This window comes from Pseudophryne corroboree, chromosome 11, assembly GCF_028390025.1.
Source record: "Pseudophryne corroboree isolate aPseCor3 chromosome 11, aPseCor3.hap2, whole genome shotgun sequence".
Lineage (NCBI taxonomy): Eukaryota > Metazoa > Chordata > Amphibia > Anura > Myobatrachidae > Pseudophryne > Pseudophryne corroboree.
In genome coordinates this window covers 29,135,874-29,157,906 of record NC_086454.1, presented here as the reverse complement: position 1 = coordinate 29,157,906, position 22,033 = coordinate 29,135,874, and the positions used below count along the sequence as shown (strand labels likewise).

At 48.5% G+C, this 22,033-nt stretch overlaps 1 protein-coding gene across 8 annotated transcripts in view; it reads left to right on the top strand.

Moving 5' to 3' along the window:
- Positions 1-21,805, top strand: part of MICAL2 (microtubule associated monooxygenase, calponin and LIM domain containing 2) — a 278,508-nt gene extending 256,703 nt beyond the window's left edge. For all 8 annotated transcript variants that reach the window (XM_063946422.1, XM_063946420.1, XM_063946416.1 and 5 more), the window contains 4 exons: positions 2,049-2,142; positions 12,312-12,411; positions 16,422-16,495; positions 17,654-21,805. In XM_063946422.1, the coding sequence (XP_063802492.1) occupies positions 2,049-2,142; positions 12,312-12,411; positions 16,422-16,495; positions 17,654-17,862 (477 nt within the window). In that variant the 3' untranslated portion in view covers positions 17,863-21,805. The remainder of the gene's footprint in view (positions 1-2,048; positions 2,143-12,311; positions 12,412-16,421; positions 16,496-17,653) is intronic.
- Positions 21,806-22,033: the final 228 nt, after the last annotated feature.

The following is a 22,033-nucleotide window of genomic DNA, read 5'->3' as shown; positions in this document are numbered from 1 at the left end:
GCCATATAATAGGATAATTAAACAGGTTTTCGGGGCGGCCTTGGGGAGACCTGCATTGTTCTCCAAGGACTCCGAGTCTTTACGTGGTTTACACTACATTAAAGCAGGTATGAAAAGTATTATTTCTGGCAGAATGGAGCACAGAGGTGGGAGGTATTGTAGCCCTGTACGTGGCAGAGAGACACTAAGTACATAGAGCTAGCACGATGAACGTGACACTGTCAGACCGTGGCCCGTATATATGAAGTAATTACAGTATATATAATCTTCCATGAACTGTTATGTGCGCCTATAAATTCTGAGACAGAGAACCCCCCCCCCCCTCCCCCAATCCATGTGCACCCTTCTGTGTCCAGTGTGTAGGGGGAGCAAAGTCCTCTCTCTCCACAGGGGTACCCTCCAACGTCTCTAAGAGTGCTCACACGTATTACTGATCACATTCGCACATAATACTGCACACTCACTCAACCCCACACATTTATCACACAGACACCCTCCTATTCCGCACTTACCTCTGTGCGCACATTCACTTTCTCCCTGGTACCTGCCCATATACAGCTATGAACAGTCCCCATTTAAAGGCAGTAAAGAAGGAAGATGGAAAGGAAGGAAAATTCAAAGGCAGTAAGGAAGGACGGCGGAAAGGAAGAAGGATAGGAAGGCAAATAGGAAGGTGGGAAGGCAGCGAGGAAGGAGGATGGGAAGGCGGAAAGGAAGGAAGATGGGAAGGAGGTATGGAAGGAAGGAAGACAGAAAGGAAGGAGGATGGGAAGGCAAATAGGAAAGTGGGAAGCAGTAAGGAAGGAGGATGGGAAGGCGGAAAGGAAGGAAGATGGGAAGGAGGTATGGAAGGAAGGAAGACAGAAAGGAAGGAGGATGGGAAGGCAAATAGGAAAGTGGGAAGCAGTAAGGAAGGAGGATGGGAAGGCGGAAAGGAAGGAAGATGGGAAGGCAGTATGGAAGGAAGGAAGGAGGATGGGAAGGCAGTATGGAAGGAAGACAGAAAGGAAGGAGGATGGGAAGGCAAATAGGAAGGTGGGAAGGCAGTATGGAAGGAGGATGGGAAGGCGGAAAGGAAGGAAGATGGGAAGGCAGTATGGAAGGAAGGAAGGAAGGAAGGAAGGAAGGAAGGAGGATGGGAAGGCAGTATGGAAGGAAGGAAGACAGAAAGGAAGGAGGATGGGAAGGCAAATAGGAAGGTGGGAAGGCAGTAAGGAAGGAGGATGGGAAGGCGGAAAGGAAGGAAGATGGGAAGGCAGTATGGAAGGAAGGAAGACAGAAAGGAAGGAGGATGGGAAGGCAGTATGGAAGGTCGACCTGACAGAAGGTCGACGTGAGTTTTTGCACCTTTTTTGGTGTCGTTTTCTCCGTACAGTGACCAGGGTCCCCAATTAGTGCACCGTGTCCCCTCGCATGGCTCTCTTTGCTCGCCATGCTTCGGGCAGGTTACTGTTCCCAATTGTAGTCCACGTGGATCGTAAAGTATGAAAAAGTTCTAAAAATGAATTTAAAAAACAACTCACGTTGACCTTTTGTCATATCAACCTAGAACATGTCGACCTAAAGTCCCTGTAGACCTAGAAACCATGTGGATCTGCTTACTGTCGACCAATAGTGGTCGACCTAGAGACCGGATACCGTGCGGAACAGGGCAGGTGTAAAATGGGACGTAAGTGCCTGACGCATGTGCTACTGCTGCTGACCGGAACGCACGTCCAGCTCTGCATATGGGTGGAAATCCGCTATGTTTGCATGTAACTGTTTCTGCCACCACTGCGCTCATTTGGCGGAACCTCTCTCGCTCAGCCCCCGCATACTGCCATGTTGTTTTTGTGCTATAGAAAACACACAAATCTTCCACTCTCATAAAACAGTGTATTATACAACGGTGCAGGACATCTTGTTTCTGCTAAATAGACTTCACTGAAGGTTCTCGGTGTATTGTGTACGGGGAATTGTCACCGTGTATCTCAGGATCTAAGTTTACGCTCTGTATGCCATCAAGTATAGTAAGATAGTTACATTGTAACACGCGATTCTTTCCTTAGACAATACAGCGCCAGCTTCAGGAGACTGAAGAGAAGCAGCGAGCCCTCGAGATACAAGGCGTCAGGCTTGAAAAGGCTCTCCGAGGAGAAGCAGGTAACCGCGCTCTGTGTGCTCTGCAAACTACCATTGTGCCGCTCCTGGAAGCGCACGGCGGATGTATACTTAGGAGGAAGACATGACTGTAAGAGGCTAGAATGTGGGTGAGCAGAGGAGTCACTGGCTATTAATCTGGCTGAGAAGCGGAGGACTATTACCGACCATATTATAGTATCTTACAAACTAGCGGGTCTATTTACTAAGTTTTGGAGAGAGATCAAGTGGACGGAAATAAAGTACCAACCAACCAGCTCCTAACTGTCATTTTTCAAACACAGCCTGTAACATGGCAGTTAGGATCTGATTGGCTGGTACTTTATCTCCATCCAAGGCTTAGTAAATAGACTCCTAAATCTCTTCTAGGGAGATAATTACAGTGAAAGATAACAAATACAAGGCAAATATAGCAATGACACTTATTTAGTCATTATTGTGCAACACACGCACACACAGTACACACACACACACACACACACACACACACTGTGAAAGCCGTGTTCTGTATATACGCTGTGCAATCTCTGTTGTCAATGTCAGCATTCTGGTAACTGTTTGTACCATCGGGGTCATTCCGAGTTGATCGCTCGCTGCCGATTTTCGCAGCGTAGTGGTCAGGTGAAAAAAACGGCATTTCTGCGCATGCCCCACAATGCGCACGCGCGACGTACGGGTACAAAGCCCGGTGCGGTTGTGCACAGGTTCTAGCAAAGTTTTCCTTCGCACTGGCGGCCGCAAGAAGATTGACAGGAAGGGGGGCGTTACTGGGTGTCAACTGACCGTTTTCAGGGAGTGTTTGCAAAAACGCAGGCGTGTCTGAAAAAAACGCAGGTGTGGCTGGGCGGGTGTAGGACGTCAAATCCGGACACGAATAGGCTGAAGTGATCGCAAACGCTGAGTAGGTTCAGAGCTACTCAGAAACTGCACAAACTTTTTTTGCAGAGCTTGGCTGCACATGCGTTCGCACTTCTGCTAAGCTAAAATACACTCCCCAGTGGGCGGCGGCATAGCGTTTGCACGGCTGCTATAACTAGCTAGCGAGCGATCAACTCGGAATGACCCCCCATGTGCGTTATGTATTACGTGACCTCCTAGCATTGTAATGACCAGGGCTGCAATACCCTCCACTGCTTTACGAAGATGAGACCCTGGTGTATCATAAATATGGAGAATCGTGTACTAATTAAATTACAGATATTGGTCTCCTCTGGGCTCCGTGGGTCAATGCCTATTTATGTCATCAGTGCAATAACGTTATCTATACGCACAATGACCTTCTGACATTAGTAATTATTAATCTATTTCTGGGCGATTAGCTGATGTGATAATCATGCGTCACCATACGTAATGCATTATAGACAATGTATCTATCAGAGCTGGTGGATATACTGTATATACATTTTGCCTTAGATCTCTTATACCTGTCTGGCATTTTCCCTCACCTGTACCCCACATCCCCATACTACCCACCCAGTAGCGACGTTATTTCTGGTGATGAAACATTCCATAGAGACCCCTCACACGCCTGAGTTGAGGATAAGCCTGACTTGTCACCCTCACTGAGTAAGAACATAGGTGGTAAATCATATATTACAGTATACTGAGTTACTGCTCTCACTCGCAGCATCACATACTGGTGGTCATTCTGAGTTGATCGCTAACCGCATTTGTTCGCAGTGCAGCGATCAGGCTAAAAAATGGCACTTCTGCGCATGCGTATGCGGCGCAATGCACACGCGCGGCTTACGGACACAACGAACAATGTAGTTTTGCACAAGGTCTAGCGAAGCTTTTCAGTCGCACTGCTGGCCGCTGACTGATTGACATGAAGTGGGCGTTTCTGGGTGTCAACTGACCGTTTTCAGGGAGTGTTTGAAAAAACGCAGACGTGGCTGGGCGAACGCAGGGCGTGTTTGTGACGTCAAAACAGGAACTGAGCAGTCTGAAATGATCGCAAGCGCTGAGTAAGTTTTGAGCTTCTCATAAAAACTTTGTAGCTGCTCTGCGATCCATTCGTTCGCACTTCTGCTAAGCTAAAATACACTCCCAGTGGGCGGCGGCATAGCGTTTGCACGGCTGCTAAAAGCTGCTAGCGAGCGAACAACTCGGAATGACCACTACTGTTCAAAGCATACATTATACATTATGCCAAATGTTTGTGAAGTGATGATTGGGACGGGGGGGGAAATGATAGTAAATTGGATGTGGGAAGGGAAGCCTGGGTCAGAGGGAAGTGATAGTAGTCCTGGTGTAAAATACAAACTATTTCTAGTTACAAAAGGCGCTGTTTTTGGTGACAGTGATTCCTGCGGAGGGGCATGAGAAAATCTCTCTGCAACAACTGCGAATAAGTTACATAGGGGGGGATTCAGGTGGCATCGCTAAGTGATGTGACCGCAATAACCCCGTCTGCGGTGCCAATGCGGTACTACCAATCTGATTGCATTGGCTGCGAATGCCGCATTGGCGGGGGTGGGGGAGGGGCAGGTCAACAGCGTTTTTTGGATGGATGCGTGTCGTCACATGCAGCCGCTCCGATGAGGAAAAATTGCGGGTGACACCCTGCATACACAGCCTAGCTGCGGCTACAGGGGGTCTTCCTCAGTTACTACGACCGCAGCTAAAAATGCAGTTGCAGCTGCTGGCAGGGCATTCTGCATGCTGGCCAGCCTGCCCTGCGCTGGGTGGCCCCTAGCTTGCAATAGAAAGGATTGCAGATCTGCAATCCATACTGAATAAGCCCCATAGTGTGTAAGGTTACAACAGCGTGTCCATCAAGTCTAACCCCATAAATCTGAATTCCATTATTCCACAGTGCGATCCGTTCCCAACATAAGGAAAAAACATTCCCTCTCAACACCAAAAAGTGGAAAAAGTTCTGGGATCAGTCACCCACAGCTACGATCATTCACACAGACATGCGGGGGGACGCCCAGCACAGGGCTAGTCCGCCCCGCATGTCAGTCCCCCCCCCCCCCGCAGAAGTGCAAAGGCATCGCACAGCGGCGATGCCTTTGCACTTCAAGATTATCTCCCGGCCAGCGCAGCTTTAGCGTGCTGGCCGGGAGCTACTCATCGCTCCCCGGCCCGCAGCGGCTGCGTGTGACGCCACGTAGCCGCTGCGGCCCGCCCCCGTTCGGTCCGGCCACGCCTGCGTTGGCTGGACCACTCCCACGAAACGGCGGCCAAACACCGACGTTCTGCCCCCTCCCGCCCAGCGATCGCCTCTGCCAATCAAGCAGAGGCGATCACATCCCTGCTACGGCCTTCGGCCGTCTGGCATGCGCCGGCGCATGCGCAGTAGAGACCCGTTCGCTCGGCAGCGATAAACAGCAGCGAGCAAATGGGTCAGAATGACCCCCTTTGTCCGCTATGACCCCTTTTCTTTTTTTTATGAGCTCCGCATAACTCCTTATTGTCTGTATAGACCTTGTTATGAAAAGTTTTTAGAAAAAGCACCCACCCTACATACATGGTATATCACCCAAGTGAGCTCTACGCCGTCCACGCACGCTGCCTCCATGTGTATATGTGCATATATATATATACTGTATATATATATATAAAAACTATGATGTGAAATTTTTCTGCGACCAATCCTTTCCTACTTCCACCTTGCGCCAGTTTTTTGGGTAAATATTTCCTTATATCTCACTCTTTCTGCTTCTATCCTGGGATGTATATGATGTTATAATAAATGTGTGTAATAAGTTATTTAGTTCCCATGTATCAGTCTGGTTGAGGCGGTAATTTGCAGCCGCGCTAATCAGCCGGGAGATTTACCGGCCCCTCCTGCTATATATTACACTAATGACATTTCCACCATTAAGCCCTCGTTGCTGTGTCCCTGCGCTGATTGCTAGGCGGCCGATAAGATGCAGATCAAGCGGCTAATTGTGAAATGTGTCTTTCCAGGCAGACAGAAAAGACATTACTATTCCCGATAAATGAATGTAATATCTATTAACTGGGCAATTAACCTATTAGGACTGACATTTTTATATTGTAGTGTCCATGTTGGATGGTTGTGGCTCCGTACACAGAGGTGTTAAATGGTATTGCTGTCCCTGCGCAGATGGACGGAGCGCCCGTGCTGATTATTACACTTCAATTAGGAGACTTAGGTATATTGACTAAGGTGCGGGTTTATAGAAGTGGAGCTGTTACCTATAGCAACCAATCAGAATCTACTTATCATTTATCTAGCACCTTCTAGAACAGTGTTTTTCAACCACTGTGCCGTGGCTCACTAGTGTGCCCTGAGCAGTCTCCAGGTGTGCCGCCATAGAAGCACAGCCAGGCCCGTCAGTGTTTTGCCGCTACTGAGGCCCTGGAACGATCGTTGGGTTTAGTGGTTGCAGAGCCAGTTCTAATTTTGGGCCCCGGCAGTGTTGGGCTCTTCTGGCTTTCTCAGATGTGGCTCAGGCATTACCTATGGATAAGCTGCGACATGACATCCCAGGACACACAACGGCACCACGCATCACCATTATATTTGAGTGTGCCTTGGCAATATTTAAATCTTGTTCAGTGTGCCGCGAGTTGTAAAAGGTTGAAACTCTCTGTTCTAGAAGATAATAGCTGAATCTGATTGGTTGCTATGTGCAATAGCTCCACTTCTATAAACCCACATTTTAATAAATATACCCCTTCTAAGGCCCAGATTTATGAAGTCTTGGAGAGTGATAAAGTGTACGGTGGTAAAGTACGAACCAATCAGCTCCTAACTGCTAAGTTATAGACCAGGGACGTGCAGTCAGGGGAGGCAGGGGAGGCAGTACCTCCCCTGTCACTAATTATTAAAATAATACAAAGAAGATGCATATGACACATATTCTGTTATTATTCTAATCATTAATCCTCTGTAAATGTGTTTGGGAGGCACCGATCGTGGTGCCTCCCGTTGTCAATGGGGAAAGGTATGGGAGCGGGCATGGGCGGGGCCTAGTCATGGGCATTAAAAGCCCATTGAAAATATATGGGAAAGCGGCACCATTAGAGGTGCCGCTTTCACACAGGGAAGTGCTTTCAACCCATGAAAGCACGTCCCTGTCAGTGAGGCCACAGTGATTGGCCAGCGGATCCGTCACTGGATCCGCTGTCAATCACTGTGTGGGCGACGGTGGCGGAGGAGATGCAGGCAGCGGGATGCGGTGGTGCGGGCGGCGAGTTGCGGCGGTGGTGCAGGCGGCGGAAGTTTACCTGTATTCTGCAGAGTTTGGCAGCGGAGCGGTACCAGTTTCAAAAATGGCGCATCAGCATAATTTTTTACATTCAATATGGCCGCCGCGAGCCAATCACGGTTTGCCGCGTCATCGCCCCGCCCCCTCCGGCTGACTTATATATGTCAGCGCAATGCGTCAGTCCGACAGCTGAGGAGGAGCTGTGAAGAGCTCCTGAAGAAAGAAGACGGCGGAAGTCCTGGATGGGTGGTGGCTATGCAAAAAAGCTTAGCAGCCGCCGCCCACCAGGTGAAGACGCTTGAAGCCCTGGGGAGGTGGCGCCCCCCAGGAGAAGACGCCGGAAACCCTGGAGAGGCGGCGCCCCCCCCCAAGTGAAGACGCTGGAAGCCCTGGGGAGGTGGCGCCCCCCAGGTGAAGACGCCGGAAGCCCTGGGAAGGCGGCGGCCATGCAAAAGAACTTAAAGGCCGCCGCCCCCATGTGAAGACCCTGTCTAATAAAACTTTTTTTTAAAGACCGTGTGGTGTTTAATTTTAATATTTTCTTTACAGGTGGACTACAGGTGCCAGCGGGCCCCTTATGTCCAGGCATGCTGGCACGTGTGGTTCTCCAAGTGCCAGCTTGCTGGGACCTGTAGGCCACCTGTAAAGAACAATATTAACATACAATGAGCCCCGCACCCACCGCCCTCAGGGGTGCGGGGCATAGCTCTGGGCTATCAGCCCAGTGCTGGTTGTTGCTCAGGAGGATGGACCCCATTTTTATTTTTTGGGGGCCCCACTTTCTGAGGAATTCCAGCCCTGGGCTGCCTGGTTTGGGGGGATGATTAATGTTATGGCAGGGGGACCCCACACTGAGTCTCTCCCCTGCTATGCCATTACCCCCCCCCCCACTGGCTGGTTCTGCCTGGTGCTGGTTTTAGTGATGTGTGGGGGATTACACTTGTTTTTTTGTTTTTTTGTTTTCTCGGGGGAAGGGAGGGGGGGTGTTAGCTGCCAGTGCGTCCCCAGCCAGTGACCTCACCGCACGTCACTGTTATAGACTGTGCTTGAAAATTGACAGTTAGGAGCTGATTGGATGATACTTTATAACCGTGCAATTTATCACTGTCCAAAGCTTGATACATCTGGGCCATAGATTACACTGACATTGATACATTTGTGTTTTTTCTCTGACTCATGGGGAGCCCCGCCGGAACAACACAATAAGATACAAAAACGTTCTCTTGGTGTAATCGACAATTTGAGAGAACTCTAATAAGGTAACATATCCGGCCACACACCAGTACAACGTATTACTATATAGTAAACAAAACTTGTGCACACGACCGCCGCACTTTTTGAAACATTAGTACATTTGTGTCAGTAATACATAGAATAATGGTGTGTGTGTATTATATAGGGGGACATACCTCCAACTGTAGGTTATAACGACATTTGAAGTCATTGCGGTCTACAACATCATAAAATTAATCTTTTAATATTCTAAGCATAGGTGTCAGAACAAGGGGGAGATGCGGCTCCCCCCCCCCCCCCCCCCCCAACATCACCACCACCACTCCCCCGCTACCCCCTCAAGGCGCAAGTCAGTGGGTCGCGGGTTGCAGTGCGGCCGCCTGCTGCAATGACTTAATCCCCTGTTGTATTGTTCTCTCTGTATTGTATTGCAGCTCAGAACAATAGATGAAAGGCTTATGCTAATAAGCCTTGGTGCACCTAGGCTTACCAATGGCAGTGAGAGGATGCGGATAATCCCCTTTCTGGCTGCCCCTCCCTCCCCTCAGCCCTTCTCCACCCTCCTCCGCACCGCACCCAGCTCCAACCCCTACAGTGTGTGGCTAGTTACTGTGATCTGGCCCCTCCTCTGGGACCAGCCCAACACCCTTCTCACCTCCCACTTCATATTTTCCTCACCTCTTCCCCCTCAACTCCCCCTTCATATGGTTTTTCCCCTCATCTCCCCCTTGATCCCCCCCCCCCCACACCACCACCTCCTTGCAGCAGCACCACCCTCTAGACGGTGGGGCTGTTTGCGCACAGCAGCGGATTAGAGACGCAGACAGTGGGAGTCTCAGTAGACAGCCCATCCATCAGCAGAAATTCGCAGTCGCAGCTAATGCATTATTGTCCACGCTGAATCAGGCCCAGTGTAATTAGTAAGTACAGAAGGCCGGGATGCACAGATATAGATGCATTACAGTGACTGTGCACAGTACGGAAATACGTATATTGCTGCAACAAAACTTTTTATACACCAACTCTAAATTGTGCTCTATTCCGAGTTGTTCGCTCGTTGCCGATTTTCACAATGCAGCGATTAAGGCAAAAATGCGCATGGTTCGCAGTGTGCATGCGGTTCGTATTTTAACACAAAATTTAGTAGATTTACTCACGCTCGAACGAAGATTTATCCTCGTTGAGGTGATCGGAGTGTGATTGACAGGAAGTGGGTGTTTCTGGGCGGAAACTGGCCGTTTTCTGGGAGTGTGCGGAAAAACGCAGGCGTGCCAGGGAAAAATGCGGGAGTGTCTGGAGAAACGGGGGAGTGGCTGGCCGGACGCTGGGCGTGTGTGTGACGTCAAACCAGGAACGAAACTGACTGAACTGATCGCTATTTGTGAGTAAGTCTGGAGCTACTCAGAAACTGCTAAGAAATTTCTTTTCGCTATTCTGCGAATCTTTCGTTCGCAATTCTGCTATGCTAAGATACACTCCCAGAGGGCGGCGGGTTAGCGTGTGCAATGCTGCTAAAAGCAGCTAGCGAGCGAACAACTCGGAATCACCCCCAAAATCTCTTTATCCACAAGGACCTATGGTGCAAAAATGACATAATTGCAGTAAAATGCTGTTATTATTAATAAAATAAATTGTACTTTTACACTTATACGCAGCTAGTAAAACGTGTGACTTGCTGGTAGTTGCTGCTGCAAGAGCCTCTGGTCCCACGTGCGCTAGAACATAACGCGGGCCCAGCCATCGGAAGCACTCAGCCATCGGAAAGGGTTAAATGTCCTCTTACGGCTGTCATGTATAAAAGGGCTGCCGGCTCAGTCATTGTCCGAGGCTTATTAGATCAGCCAGGCTTCATCTCCTGTGATACATTGCAAATTGCTCTGTAGGTAATGTTAAGATAATTAGAAAATTATCACAGCTGAGAATAACTAAACGGGAGATAGGGCTCCTCAATGACATTTATGCAGCGCGGCATTAATAATTACGGGAGTGAGGAATGAATGGCTCCATTGTGAGCGCGATCTATATAGCGGGGAGGGAATTAGCTGAAAACATACGTGGGTGAAACAAAACAGCTGAGAATGAGCCTTTCACAAAAGCGCCAATTAAGGCCGAATATCTCAGAATCATCTCTGAGCCCGATCTCCTCTGAAGGGCCACATTTTTTTTTTTTATGGAATTCTGTTGATAAAATTATTTTCTTTGCATTAATTATCACACGTTGGCACAAAATAGGGTGCATACAAGGAATACAATGTGTTTTACTATAGTGGAGATAATACAGATGTGTCCTCATACTCTCCTCTCGGTGCTCCGGTGTCCGCGCCATCGTTCTGGCTCCGGGCGTCATTTTTGCATCTTTTTACCCGAAAATGCGTCTTAGTCACACTGCGATATATCTACGACGCACCAGGAGAATGTGCTGATTCATTTGATATGCGACACTGGCAGTGTCGGACTGGGGCTTGACGGGCCCACCAGGGGATGCGGTGGTAGGGGCCCACGCTTAAGGGGTGTGGCCAGCCAGCACTTGAGGGTCTGATTTACATAGACGTTATTCTAAGCGCAGCTTGCAGGACCCAGGGGGACGCCCAGAACACAGCTAGTCCGCCCCGCATGTCAAGCCCGCCCCCCCCTCAACCCTGCAGAGGTGCGAAAGCTGTAATAAAGGCTTATACTAGGAACACCTGAACTATTTTACTCATGATCCCTCTGAAACCTCTTTTCCACTGACCTGAAAATCCCGGGTTATTGCACAAGAATCCGGGATTTAGGTCCACGGAAAAGGGTCCACCCGGGTTCAGTCCCCCGAGAATCCTTCCCAGGTATCTAGCAGGGGTTTTACCCAGGAAGGTTCCAGGTGAGCTGCAGTGTAAACAGGTTACCACCCGGGAACAGGATGGGGAGAGCCGCCCTCCCGGTACAAGGAGATGACATCATCTCCAAACGTCGTACAGTGTGAATGGCCAATCCGGGAATAACCTGGATCGGCACCGCGGTGGAAACAGGACTGTCCCAAGTCTGACCCGATCTGGGACTGCGTTCCAAATCTCGGCTCAGACCCAGGACTTCAGTGGAAAAGAGGAATAACTGGACGGCTTTCAGATCGATGAAAGTGTCAGATTCGGCGTGCGCACTAGTGATCCTTCATTCCAATCCGAACGATTATCTGATCGGAACGAAGGTGACGTCTGTAAATCAGCAGGAATGTTGCACAGATGATCGGGAATTGCATTCACTTTACAAATGTACTCATCGTTTTGGAGAGATGTTCTGCAGACGGGTCACATCCATGCACCCAATCTGAGTGGTTTTGGAACTATAATCGGCTACCGATGTTACTGTACACACCCTGATACTATCGGCTGATCAGCCTGATTACTGCACAGTGTGTGCCACGCTTTCAGCAATCATCATACACAAAGTAACACAATATGTACTGGCTAAATATAAAAAGATGTAGATTTTTCTGAGTTTCTTTACTTTTTATTGCATTTCTGTTGTTTCCATGTCATTGTGCATATAAGCCAGATAAACCTCCTCTGACCGCATTGTATATGAATTGTACCATTAAGGAATGATTACTCCCCGCCGCCCCAAGGCTGTAACCGCCGGGCTGGGAGACATAAACATACAGCCGCATTCTAAACAGTTTATCACGGCCCTAAATAAGGCATGCAAAGCGAATGTAAAACAGTTGTGTAATGCGGCAGAAGGAAATGTAACCTGCGCTGTCCTGATTCATTTCCCTAACAGACCCAGGCGTCCGGGATAAGAGGCAGCTCCTCCACGAGTGGTACCAGCTCGCCCTGGAGAAGAGTAAATTGAATCGTTACGAATCCGAGCTGCAGTCCGTGTAAGTCTCATCAGCATGCACAGCGGAGAATTAGGGGGGGGACACAGGGAGGACAGGAAATGGGGTATGCCGCCCAGGTGTACATTGTCTTCCCACCGCATGCAGATCTTATTACCGGGGTAAATTGGTCGGCCTTACGTCTTGCATAGAATGTTCTCATTAGCATAGGGAGGACGCGGTGTCGCCGTAATCTGCTGCCCAGAATGATAAACACAGCAGCCCCTTATGTCATTGCATTATTTTATTTATTACACGGTACAAAGCAGTTTTCCAGTCTCCGGCGCGGCGCGTGTAACGAGGCAGGAACATTGTCACTTAGCGCTGCCAGATGCCTGTGTCGGTGGATGGCGCTGTGCGTGCCTGGCGTAATATCCCGCGTGCCGGGTACTTATTTGCACGGACCTTGTTGCTTTTATTGGCTACGTTTTCAAATTCAAATATTAATTGTTTAGAATTTGGAGTATACCGATGGAGCCTTGCTCAGATTGGCTTCTGTGCTGCACCCAGGTGCACCAAGGCTTATTAGCATAAACCTTTCATCTGTTGTTCTCAGCTGCAATACAATACAGAGAGAACAATACAGCAGGGGATTAAGGGGGTCATTCCGAGTTGATCGCTAGCTGCCATTGTTCGCTGCGTAGCAATCGGTGAAAAAAAACGGCTAATCTGCGCATGCGTATGCACCGCAATGTACACGCGCGTCGTACGGGTACGAAGTCCTTTGTGGTTTTGCACTGGTTCTAGCGACGATTCCAAACGCACAGCCGAATGCAAGGAGATTGTCAGGAAGTGGGAGATTCTGGGTGTCAACTGACCCTTTTCTGGGAGTGTTTGGAAAAATGCAGGTGTGGCCGGGCGTTTGCTGGGCGGGTGTCTGACGTCAATACCGGTTCCTTCGTCGCAGCAATCATCGCACAGGATAAGTAACTACAGGGCTGGTCTAGTTCTGCACAAAATGTGTTGGCAGCCGCTCTGCTGCACAGGCGTTCACACTCCTGCAAAGCGAAAATACACTCCCAGTGGGCGGCGACTATGCGTTTGCACGGCTGCTAAAAACTGCTAGCGAGTGATCAACTCGGAATGACCCCCTAAGTGCGACTGCCCTGGCTCAGGTAATCCTATTAAAGGGATAGATAAGCAGGGCTCCATCTGTACGCCACAAAACCGTGTTACGTAGCGGTCGCCGGGTTCGTGGTTCTGTTCTCAAAGTCATCCCACTGCAGAACAGACAGTTATTGTAGATAAGTGTCTGCAGTCAGCACAGGGCGGATTGGTCTATGTACTAAGATTAATGATGTATATTTGTTACAGGTTACAAACTTATACCCCCGGTGGTGAGGGCCGCAGCAATACTGTTCCGTCTTATCTGCATGTTTATCTTGCCACAGCAGCTATTTGTCCATGTTCATCTCTAAAGTGATATCCCCAGTTGTTTATGTAATCTTATCACTAGATTACTCACAGAAGCACAGAGTGTTTCAGGAGATGGGATGGGGGCAGCAGGAAGCCACAGACTGAGAGTTATATAGTGGGAGGAGCAGGGTCCCCAGCAGCACAGAGTATATCAGGAGATGAGTGATGTGTCAGTGAGGACAGGGCTGCATGTGACCGGGGCAGTGACATGATGTGAGGAGGGGAATGGAGGCAGCAGGAAGCCACATACTGAGAGTTATATAGTGGGAGGAGCAGTGTCCCCAGCAGCACAGAGTATATCAGGAGATGAGTGATGTGTCAGTGAGGACAGGGCTGCATGTGACAGGGGCAGTGACATGATGTGAGGAGGAGAATGGAGGCAGCAGGAAGCCACAGACTGAGAGTTATATAGTGGGAGGAGCAGGGTCCCCAGCAGCACAGAGTATATCAGGAGATGAGTGATGTGTCAGTGAGGTCAGAGCTGCATGTGACAGCGGCAGTGACACGATGTGAGGAGGAGAATGGAGGCAGCAGGAAGCCACAGACTGAGAGTTATATAGTGGGAGGAGCAGGGTCCCCAGCAGCACAGAGTATATCAGGAGATGAGTGATGTGTCAGTGAGGACAGGGCTGCATGTGACAGGGGCAGTGACATGATGTGAGGAGGGGAATGGGGGTAGCAGGAAGACACAGACTGAGAGTTATATAGTGGAAGGAGCAGGGTCCCCAGCAGCACAGAGTATATCAGGAGATGAGTGATGTGTCAGTGAGGACAGGGCTGCATGTGACAGGGGCAGTGACATGATGTGAGGAGGAGAATGGAGGCAGCAGGAAGACACAGACTGGGTGTTATATAGTGGGAGGAGCAGGGTCCCCAGCAGCACAGAGTATATCAGGAGATGAGTGATGTGTCAGTGAGGACAGGGCTGCATGTGACAGGAGCAGTGACATGATGTGAGGAGGGGAATGGAGGCAGCAGGAAGCCACAGACTGAGAGTTATATAGTGGGAGGAGCAGGGTCCCCAGCAGCACAGAGTATATCAGGAGATGAGTGACGTGTTAGTGAGGACAGGGCTGCATGTGACAGGAGCAGTGACATGATGTGAGGAGGGGAATGGAGGCAGCAGGAAGCCACAGACTGAGAGTTATATAGTGGGAGGAGCAGGGCTCCCAGCAGCACAGAGTATATCAGGAGATGAGGGATGTGTCAGTGAGGACAGGGCTACATGTGACAGGGGCAGTGACATGATGTGAGAAGAGGAATGGAGGCAGCAGGAAGCCACAGCCTGAGAGTTATATAGTGGAAGGAGCAGAGTCCCCCAGCAGCACAGAGTATATCAGGAGATGAGTGATGTGTCAGTGAGGACAGGGCTACATGTGACAGGGGCAGTGACATGATGTGAGAAGAGGAATGGAGGCAGCAGGAAGCCACAGACTGAGAGTTATATAGTGGAAGGAGCAGAGTCCCCCAGCAGCACAGAGTATATCAGGAGATGAGTGATGTGTCAGTGAGGACAGGGCTGCATGTGACAGGAGCAGTGACATGATGTGAGGAGGGGAATGGAGGCAGCAGGAAGCCACAGACTGAGAGTTATATAGTGGGAGGAGCAGGGTCCCCCAGCAGCACAGAGTATATCAGGAGATGAGTGATGTGTCAGTGAGGACAGGACTGCATGTGACAGGGCAGTGACATGATGTGAGGAAGGGAATGGAGGCAGCAGGAAGCCACAGACTGAGAGTTATATAGTGGGAGGAGCAGGGTTCCCAGCAGCACAGAGTATATCAGGAGATGAGGGATGTGTCAGTGAGGACAGGGCTACATGTGACAGGGGCAGTGACATGATGTGAGAAGAGGAATGGAGGCAGCAGGAAGCCACAGACTGAGAGTTATATAGTGGAAGGAGCAGAGTCCCCCAGCAGCACAGAGTATATCAGGAGATGAGTGATGTGTCAGTGAGGACAGGGCTGCATGTGACAGGGGCAGTGACATGATGTGAGGAGGGGAATGGAGGCAGCAGGGAGCCACAGACTGAGAGTTATGTAGTGGGAGGAGCAGGGTTCCCAGCAGCACAGAGTATATCAGGAGATGAGTGATGTGTCAGTGAGGACAGGGCTGCATGTGACAGGGGCAGTGACATGATGTGAGGAGGGAAATGGAGGCAGCAGGAAGCCACAGACTGCGAGTTATATAGTGGGAGGAGCAGGGTCCCCAGCAGCACAGAGTATATCAGGTGATCTATCTGTATGAAGTTACTGTACTGTAATAACCCTAGCTAGCCACTTCAGCAAATACAGACACCCTATAATCTCGGTCATCTACAGTACATGTTAATAAAAGATGATAAAGGACAGGACCCAGCGCAGATCCTTGTGTGTACAACTAATAACTCATCCCAGGCTGAATAGGTTCCATGTATCACTGTCCACCAGTCCTCTGCATGTACATACATTGCTCCCTAGATCTACAGCAGTTCTATGTACTCATGGTATCAGACTGGTATGTGGACGGTACAGAACGTTCCACAAAACCCAAACGTATCATCCCGTTATTTGCTCTGCCAGGACCCAGTGATCCTGATTCTTCTTCTCATCCCACAGAGCCAAAGAGCTAGATCTGGAGGACCAGCAAGGACGGCTGGAGCAGAAACTGCGAGAGAAGATGATGATTGACCGTAAGTTCCGCGTAGATGTGTTATTGTTCCGTTTACCTGTATTACTGTTACGTATTGTGACTGCAGAGCAGCGAAATCTCCTATAAATACAACCAATAGATGAGGTGATGCCTCCTGGCTGCAAAAGCAAGAGCAGCGCGGGCATTTTTCCTTCGCAGCGGCCCCTGAAAACGGCCCAGGCCCGTCCCCGTCACCCGCCCCACGCACACCTCTGCCTGTCAGTCAGGCAGAGGCATTCGCATTACGAAGATGCGATCTCGTCTCCCTGCCTGCACACGCGCAGTGCGTGCCCTGCGCATTGGGCTGCTATTTGGCAGTATGCGATCGCTTCATACTGAATAAGGTCCTATAAGCGGTGACATCAGAACTCACCAAATTCTGAGCAATGACATCAGAACTCAGCAGTTTATAAGCAATGACATCACATCTCACCAGTGTATAAGTGATGACATCAGAACTCACCAAATTATAAGCAATGACATCACATCTCACCAGTGTATAAGTGATGACATCAGAACTCACCAAATTATAAGCAATGACATCACATCTCACCAGTGTATAAGTGATGACATCAGAACTCACCAAATTATAAGCAATGACATCACATCTCACCAGTGTATAAGTGATGACATTAGAACGCTCAGGTTGTGCAGATATAATTTACAGCAATATCTACATTATAATACTCACTTGTGCATAATACATGTATCTTGTGACGCAGCCTTTGTTAGCTGTGGGCTACAGTGGACATTTGCATTAGCCGTGCCTGGGCACCTCTGGTGTTAGGCTGCCTGGCCAGCTTTGCCAATGAATGTCTGTGATACGCCTCAGTGGCTGGGCGATGGTGGCACACTTCCAGGGCCTAATATAACAGCCTGTGCGATGCTGCCATGGGTGCGAGTTTGGTGAATCCCCCCCCAGTAATGGCACCCATGGCTGCATCTTGCAGGCTGTTACATAAGGAGTATCACCAGGCGTATCACAGACATTCACCAGCTGGGCGTTGCACGGTCATCGTACCCTCATGTCAGGACAAACAGGGAAAGCAGCTGTCCTGCGCCACACCAAAGGCTATGATAGACATCCCCCCCGCCATGCAGTCGCCGGGTGAGGGCTCTTATACAGACGTGATAGTGATGCCTGTGATTTATCTCCTAGCGGCCCTGAAGGACGAGGAGGACATCGCAGAGGAAGAGGTCATACTCGCCGAGATGATGAGAGTCATCGAGCACAGGGATAAGCTTGTGACTGGCATTGAGGAACAAAGACTCAGAGAGACGTCCGGACAGAGAGACCTGGCGGATCTCTCTCTGCCCGTGGACTGCCAGCTGAAGATGGGTGTCGTAAACAACATGAGGATTATTTAATGATAAGCTATGCAGCGGGACTCATCCTTGGTGCAGCTTTACTGCAAAACGTGACAGTGTTTCATGTAAGCAACTAACCAATGTTCCGGTGACATTCTGTGCCTGGGTTGTGCCCTGGTATGAGGAGGGAACACCGTACCGGTGAGGGTATGGTCGCCCAGAACTGGGTGTTATCATCTGGTTCGTCTCCGCTCCTCAACCACAAGTCACTTTGTTGTTGATTCCTTTACAGTATTCGGGAGGGGAACGTAATGCGCCCATTACTGATATGCAGCAAAGAACAAGAAAACTCTGGGGCCAATGACAGAACTTAGTAATGGTCCAGGAGTAAAATATAATGTTTATACTAATTATAGAGCTCAGACGCTGTACAGGTATATACAATGTACGCCTGTAGACACTGCGCACAGCCCGCGCCTCCTGCCGTCACGACTACTGTTCCATTTACTAAGCGGGACTGTGAAGAAGAACTGTACGAGGTCACTGACATTATCCGCAGCACGGACGGTGTAATGGTTAGCATCACTGCCTCACAGCACCGAGGTGATGGGTTTGATTCCCACCATGGCCCTATATGTGTGGAGTTTGTATGTTCTCACTGTGCTGTTGTGGGTTTCCTCCAGGTACTCCGATTTCCTCCCACACTCCAAAAACATACTGATAGGTTTATTGGCTCCCAACAAAAAAATGAGCTCTAGCATGTAAGTGTGTGCGTGTACATGGGCAGACTAGATTAGCCACGTTGTTCTCATCTGCCTTCACATTATGGGGTCTATTCATGAAGCAGTGAAAAGTGTGGAGAAGTGAGCAGGTGGAGAAGTTGCCCATGGCAACCAATCAGCATTGAAGTATCATTTATAATTTGCATACTATACAATTGTACGAAGCAGCTGATTGGTTGCCACGGGCAACTTCTCCACAGGCTCACTTCTCCACTCTTATCACTGCTTTATGAATAGACCCCTAAGAGATTTTGTGACGCAGTCAGGTTGCACTGCAAAGTGGTGTATCCACTATGTACAGAGGTTGCTGGCACTTAGGAAAGTCTTCCAGGGTTTGTTTTAATTGATCCCGCCACTAAAACTTTTTCAGTTAACCATGAAAATATGAAATACTTTTAAATATGTTAATTTAAGTGATAAAAAGAATTGAAAGCGCAGCCAATGTAATCGCAGTGGCGGCCACCGATCCAAGTTATGAGGACCTGGTTCCTGGTGAAGTCGTTGATATGGGTTCATTTTGTTGCTGCCTCTGCACATGAATCACAGAAAGTTTCCATTATACAATTTGCGATGGGCAGTGCCAGCGTATTATACTGCAACACCCACAGCATGTGACCTACACAAAGCACCTACAGTAGGTTACACTTGTACAGCAACATCAGTACTGTAGTAAGGTGGCATCTCCCAGACTCGGCCTATAGTACGCTTCAGCTCTTCCACGTTCTGCACCAATAGAGTCAGGGTAGAACATTTAAATGTAAAACTTGCTTTAGTGAGAGGCGGGCACCTGAGGAGCACGGTTATCACACGGAGTGCACTTGTGGATATACACGTAAGAACGCGTTAGTGCTGGTCTATTGTGTATTCTCTGTCAGAATCCTGTCGTAGCGAGTTTTGCAATGGCATTAAAAAAAAAAAATACATCACCCAGCAAAAGGGAAATACCTGAATATTCCGAGTAAATTATCTTCTCATTGTCATAGGTTTGAAATACTCCAGAAATTCAGTTTCTTTTCTGCACAGAATTAAATTCCTTCTAAAACCAATAAAAAAAAAATAAAAAAAAAATCCCTGACAAAAAGAGATTGCGCCATGTGTGTGTCTGGTCTCGGACACTGTTATCTACCACCACAGATTATTATACTGAAGGGAAGGAACAGATGCCTGTACTGTATCTGGTGCCGGAATACGGAGCCAGAGTGATTCCGCTGCAGTCAGGGTCTATCAGGACTCCCTATGTCTCCCTATCTCTCCGTTGCTGCTACAAATGAGATGAATGTGATGTGTGTTACTTTGTGACTTGTTATTACACTACCTAATCAGGCGTGTGGCACATACTGTACAATTATTGTCCGTATACTTAATAAAGTGGGTGCGATACGCAGTACTAATAATTGCTGTCACCACTATAATATACTAAATGAATTGCTTTCCTTGTGCAGATGTCCCAATGCCTGATATATAAGTAATAAGCGTGGTCTGTGTAAATAATTGTACATATACTGAAGGGAATAAACGCCCCACGCCCTCGTTGTGTGGAGTCTGCAAATCTACCTAGGAGAAGAATCAACCAAAGAGAGTGACGGAACCTTAATGTTCTGTCTGAGGATAGAGGTATCGGTGTGTTTATTATATCACATCGATAACCTCTTACCTCTATAGTGTGTGTGTGTGTGTTTGTGTGTGTGTGTGTGTGTGTGTGTGTGTGTGTGTGTGTCAGATCACATCTTCTGTGCAGGTATAAATAAATCATTTTATTCAATATTTATTAACAATTATCTGTTGGCGTATATGAGGCTGTTTTGTGAGTGCACACTACTCATGTTGTTGCATTTAGGGGTTCATTCCGAGTTGATCGCTCGCTAGCAGTTTTTAGCAGCCGTGCAAACGCTATGCCGCCGCCCACTGGGAGTGTATTTTAGCTTAGCAGAAGTGCGAACGGTTGTATCGCAGAGCGGCTACAAACATTTTTTGTGTAGTTTCAGAGTAGCTCAAAACCTACTCAGCGCTTGCGATCACTTCAGACTATTCAGTTCCAGATTTGACGTCACACACCTACCCAGCGTTCGCCCAGCCACGCCTGCGTTTTTCCTGGCACGCCTGCGTTTTTCCACACACTCCCTGAAAACGGTCAGTTGCCACCCAGAAACGCCCACTTCATGTCAATCACTCTGCGGCAACCAGTGTGACTGAAATGCATTGCTAGACCCTGTGCAAAACTACATAGTTCGTTGTGCCCATACGTCGCGCGTGCGCATTGCGCCGCATACACATGCGCAGAACTGCCGTTTTTTAGCCTGAACGCTGCGCTGCAAACAAATGCAGCTAGCCATCAACTCGGAATGACCCCCTTAGACCAATATCATACTGATTACTTGTTGCTTTGCAATACCTTAGGCTGCACCTTACCCAGACTGAGTGAGGACGTTTATCGTTGCTACGTAATATACGTAATATTTGTAAGGAATGCGTGAACATATATTGTGTATGTTACTGTTGTATGTTCGATCTAGTTACCGTGGAGTTGTTCCTTTGCATGGTGCTGGCGGCCATTTTGTGGGACCCGTTTTCAGCCTACAAATTCACTGACAACTGGTGGTTTTACTGAGGCATAAGGCAACACGTCTCATGTCTCAGATATGTCAGTAGTGGCTAGATACGCTGCGTTGCCATGTAAGTTGGTATGGCACACAAAATGGCTGCCAGTACTCTAAGGAGGCAATGGGTACTTGGTAAAGCCAGCGGCAGCCTTAGTGCAGATGTTTTACCTCATAATTTTACCGTAAGTGTTATCTTAATTATCAGCAACTGTTCCGTTGTCTGCTAAAATACTGTAGGGTTTATTTCAGTTACTCAGTGACAGCGATTTAGTAACCATCAAAAGTAGTAATACTGAGTTCTTCCGCTTACTGGTATAGTCCCTGACACTTGAAAAAGGACTTTTGACTGATATTATCTCTCAAAAACTCTCAAAAACATACTGTTGTCTCTATTTGACAGATAGTTACTAGTGGATAAGACACTCCATACAAGATAAGCACACAACTGTATTTCTTTATGTATATTTTGACAAGCTGCACATTTATTTATTGTCGTACAGTTCATACCTGCAAGATATCGGAGCCGAAACCTTTCTGCGAGACTGAGTTTATATGTATATAAACTATATATATCATGTGACTGTTATAAACTTTATGTAATAAAGACGGAGCTGATGTAAAGTTGAAGGTGTAATTGTCAATGTGTTTTGTAATGCATGTAATTCGTCTATAATACACATAGGCCCTCATTCCGAGTTGTTCGCTCGCTAGCTGCTTTTAGCAGCATTGCACACGCTAGGCCGCCGCCCTCTGGGAGTGTATCTTAGCTTAGCAGAATAGCGAACGAAAGATTAGCAGAACTGCTAATAAATAATTGCTTGCAGTTTCTGAGTAGCTCCAGACCTACTC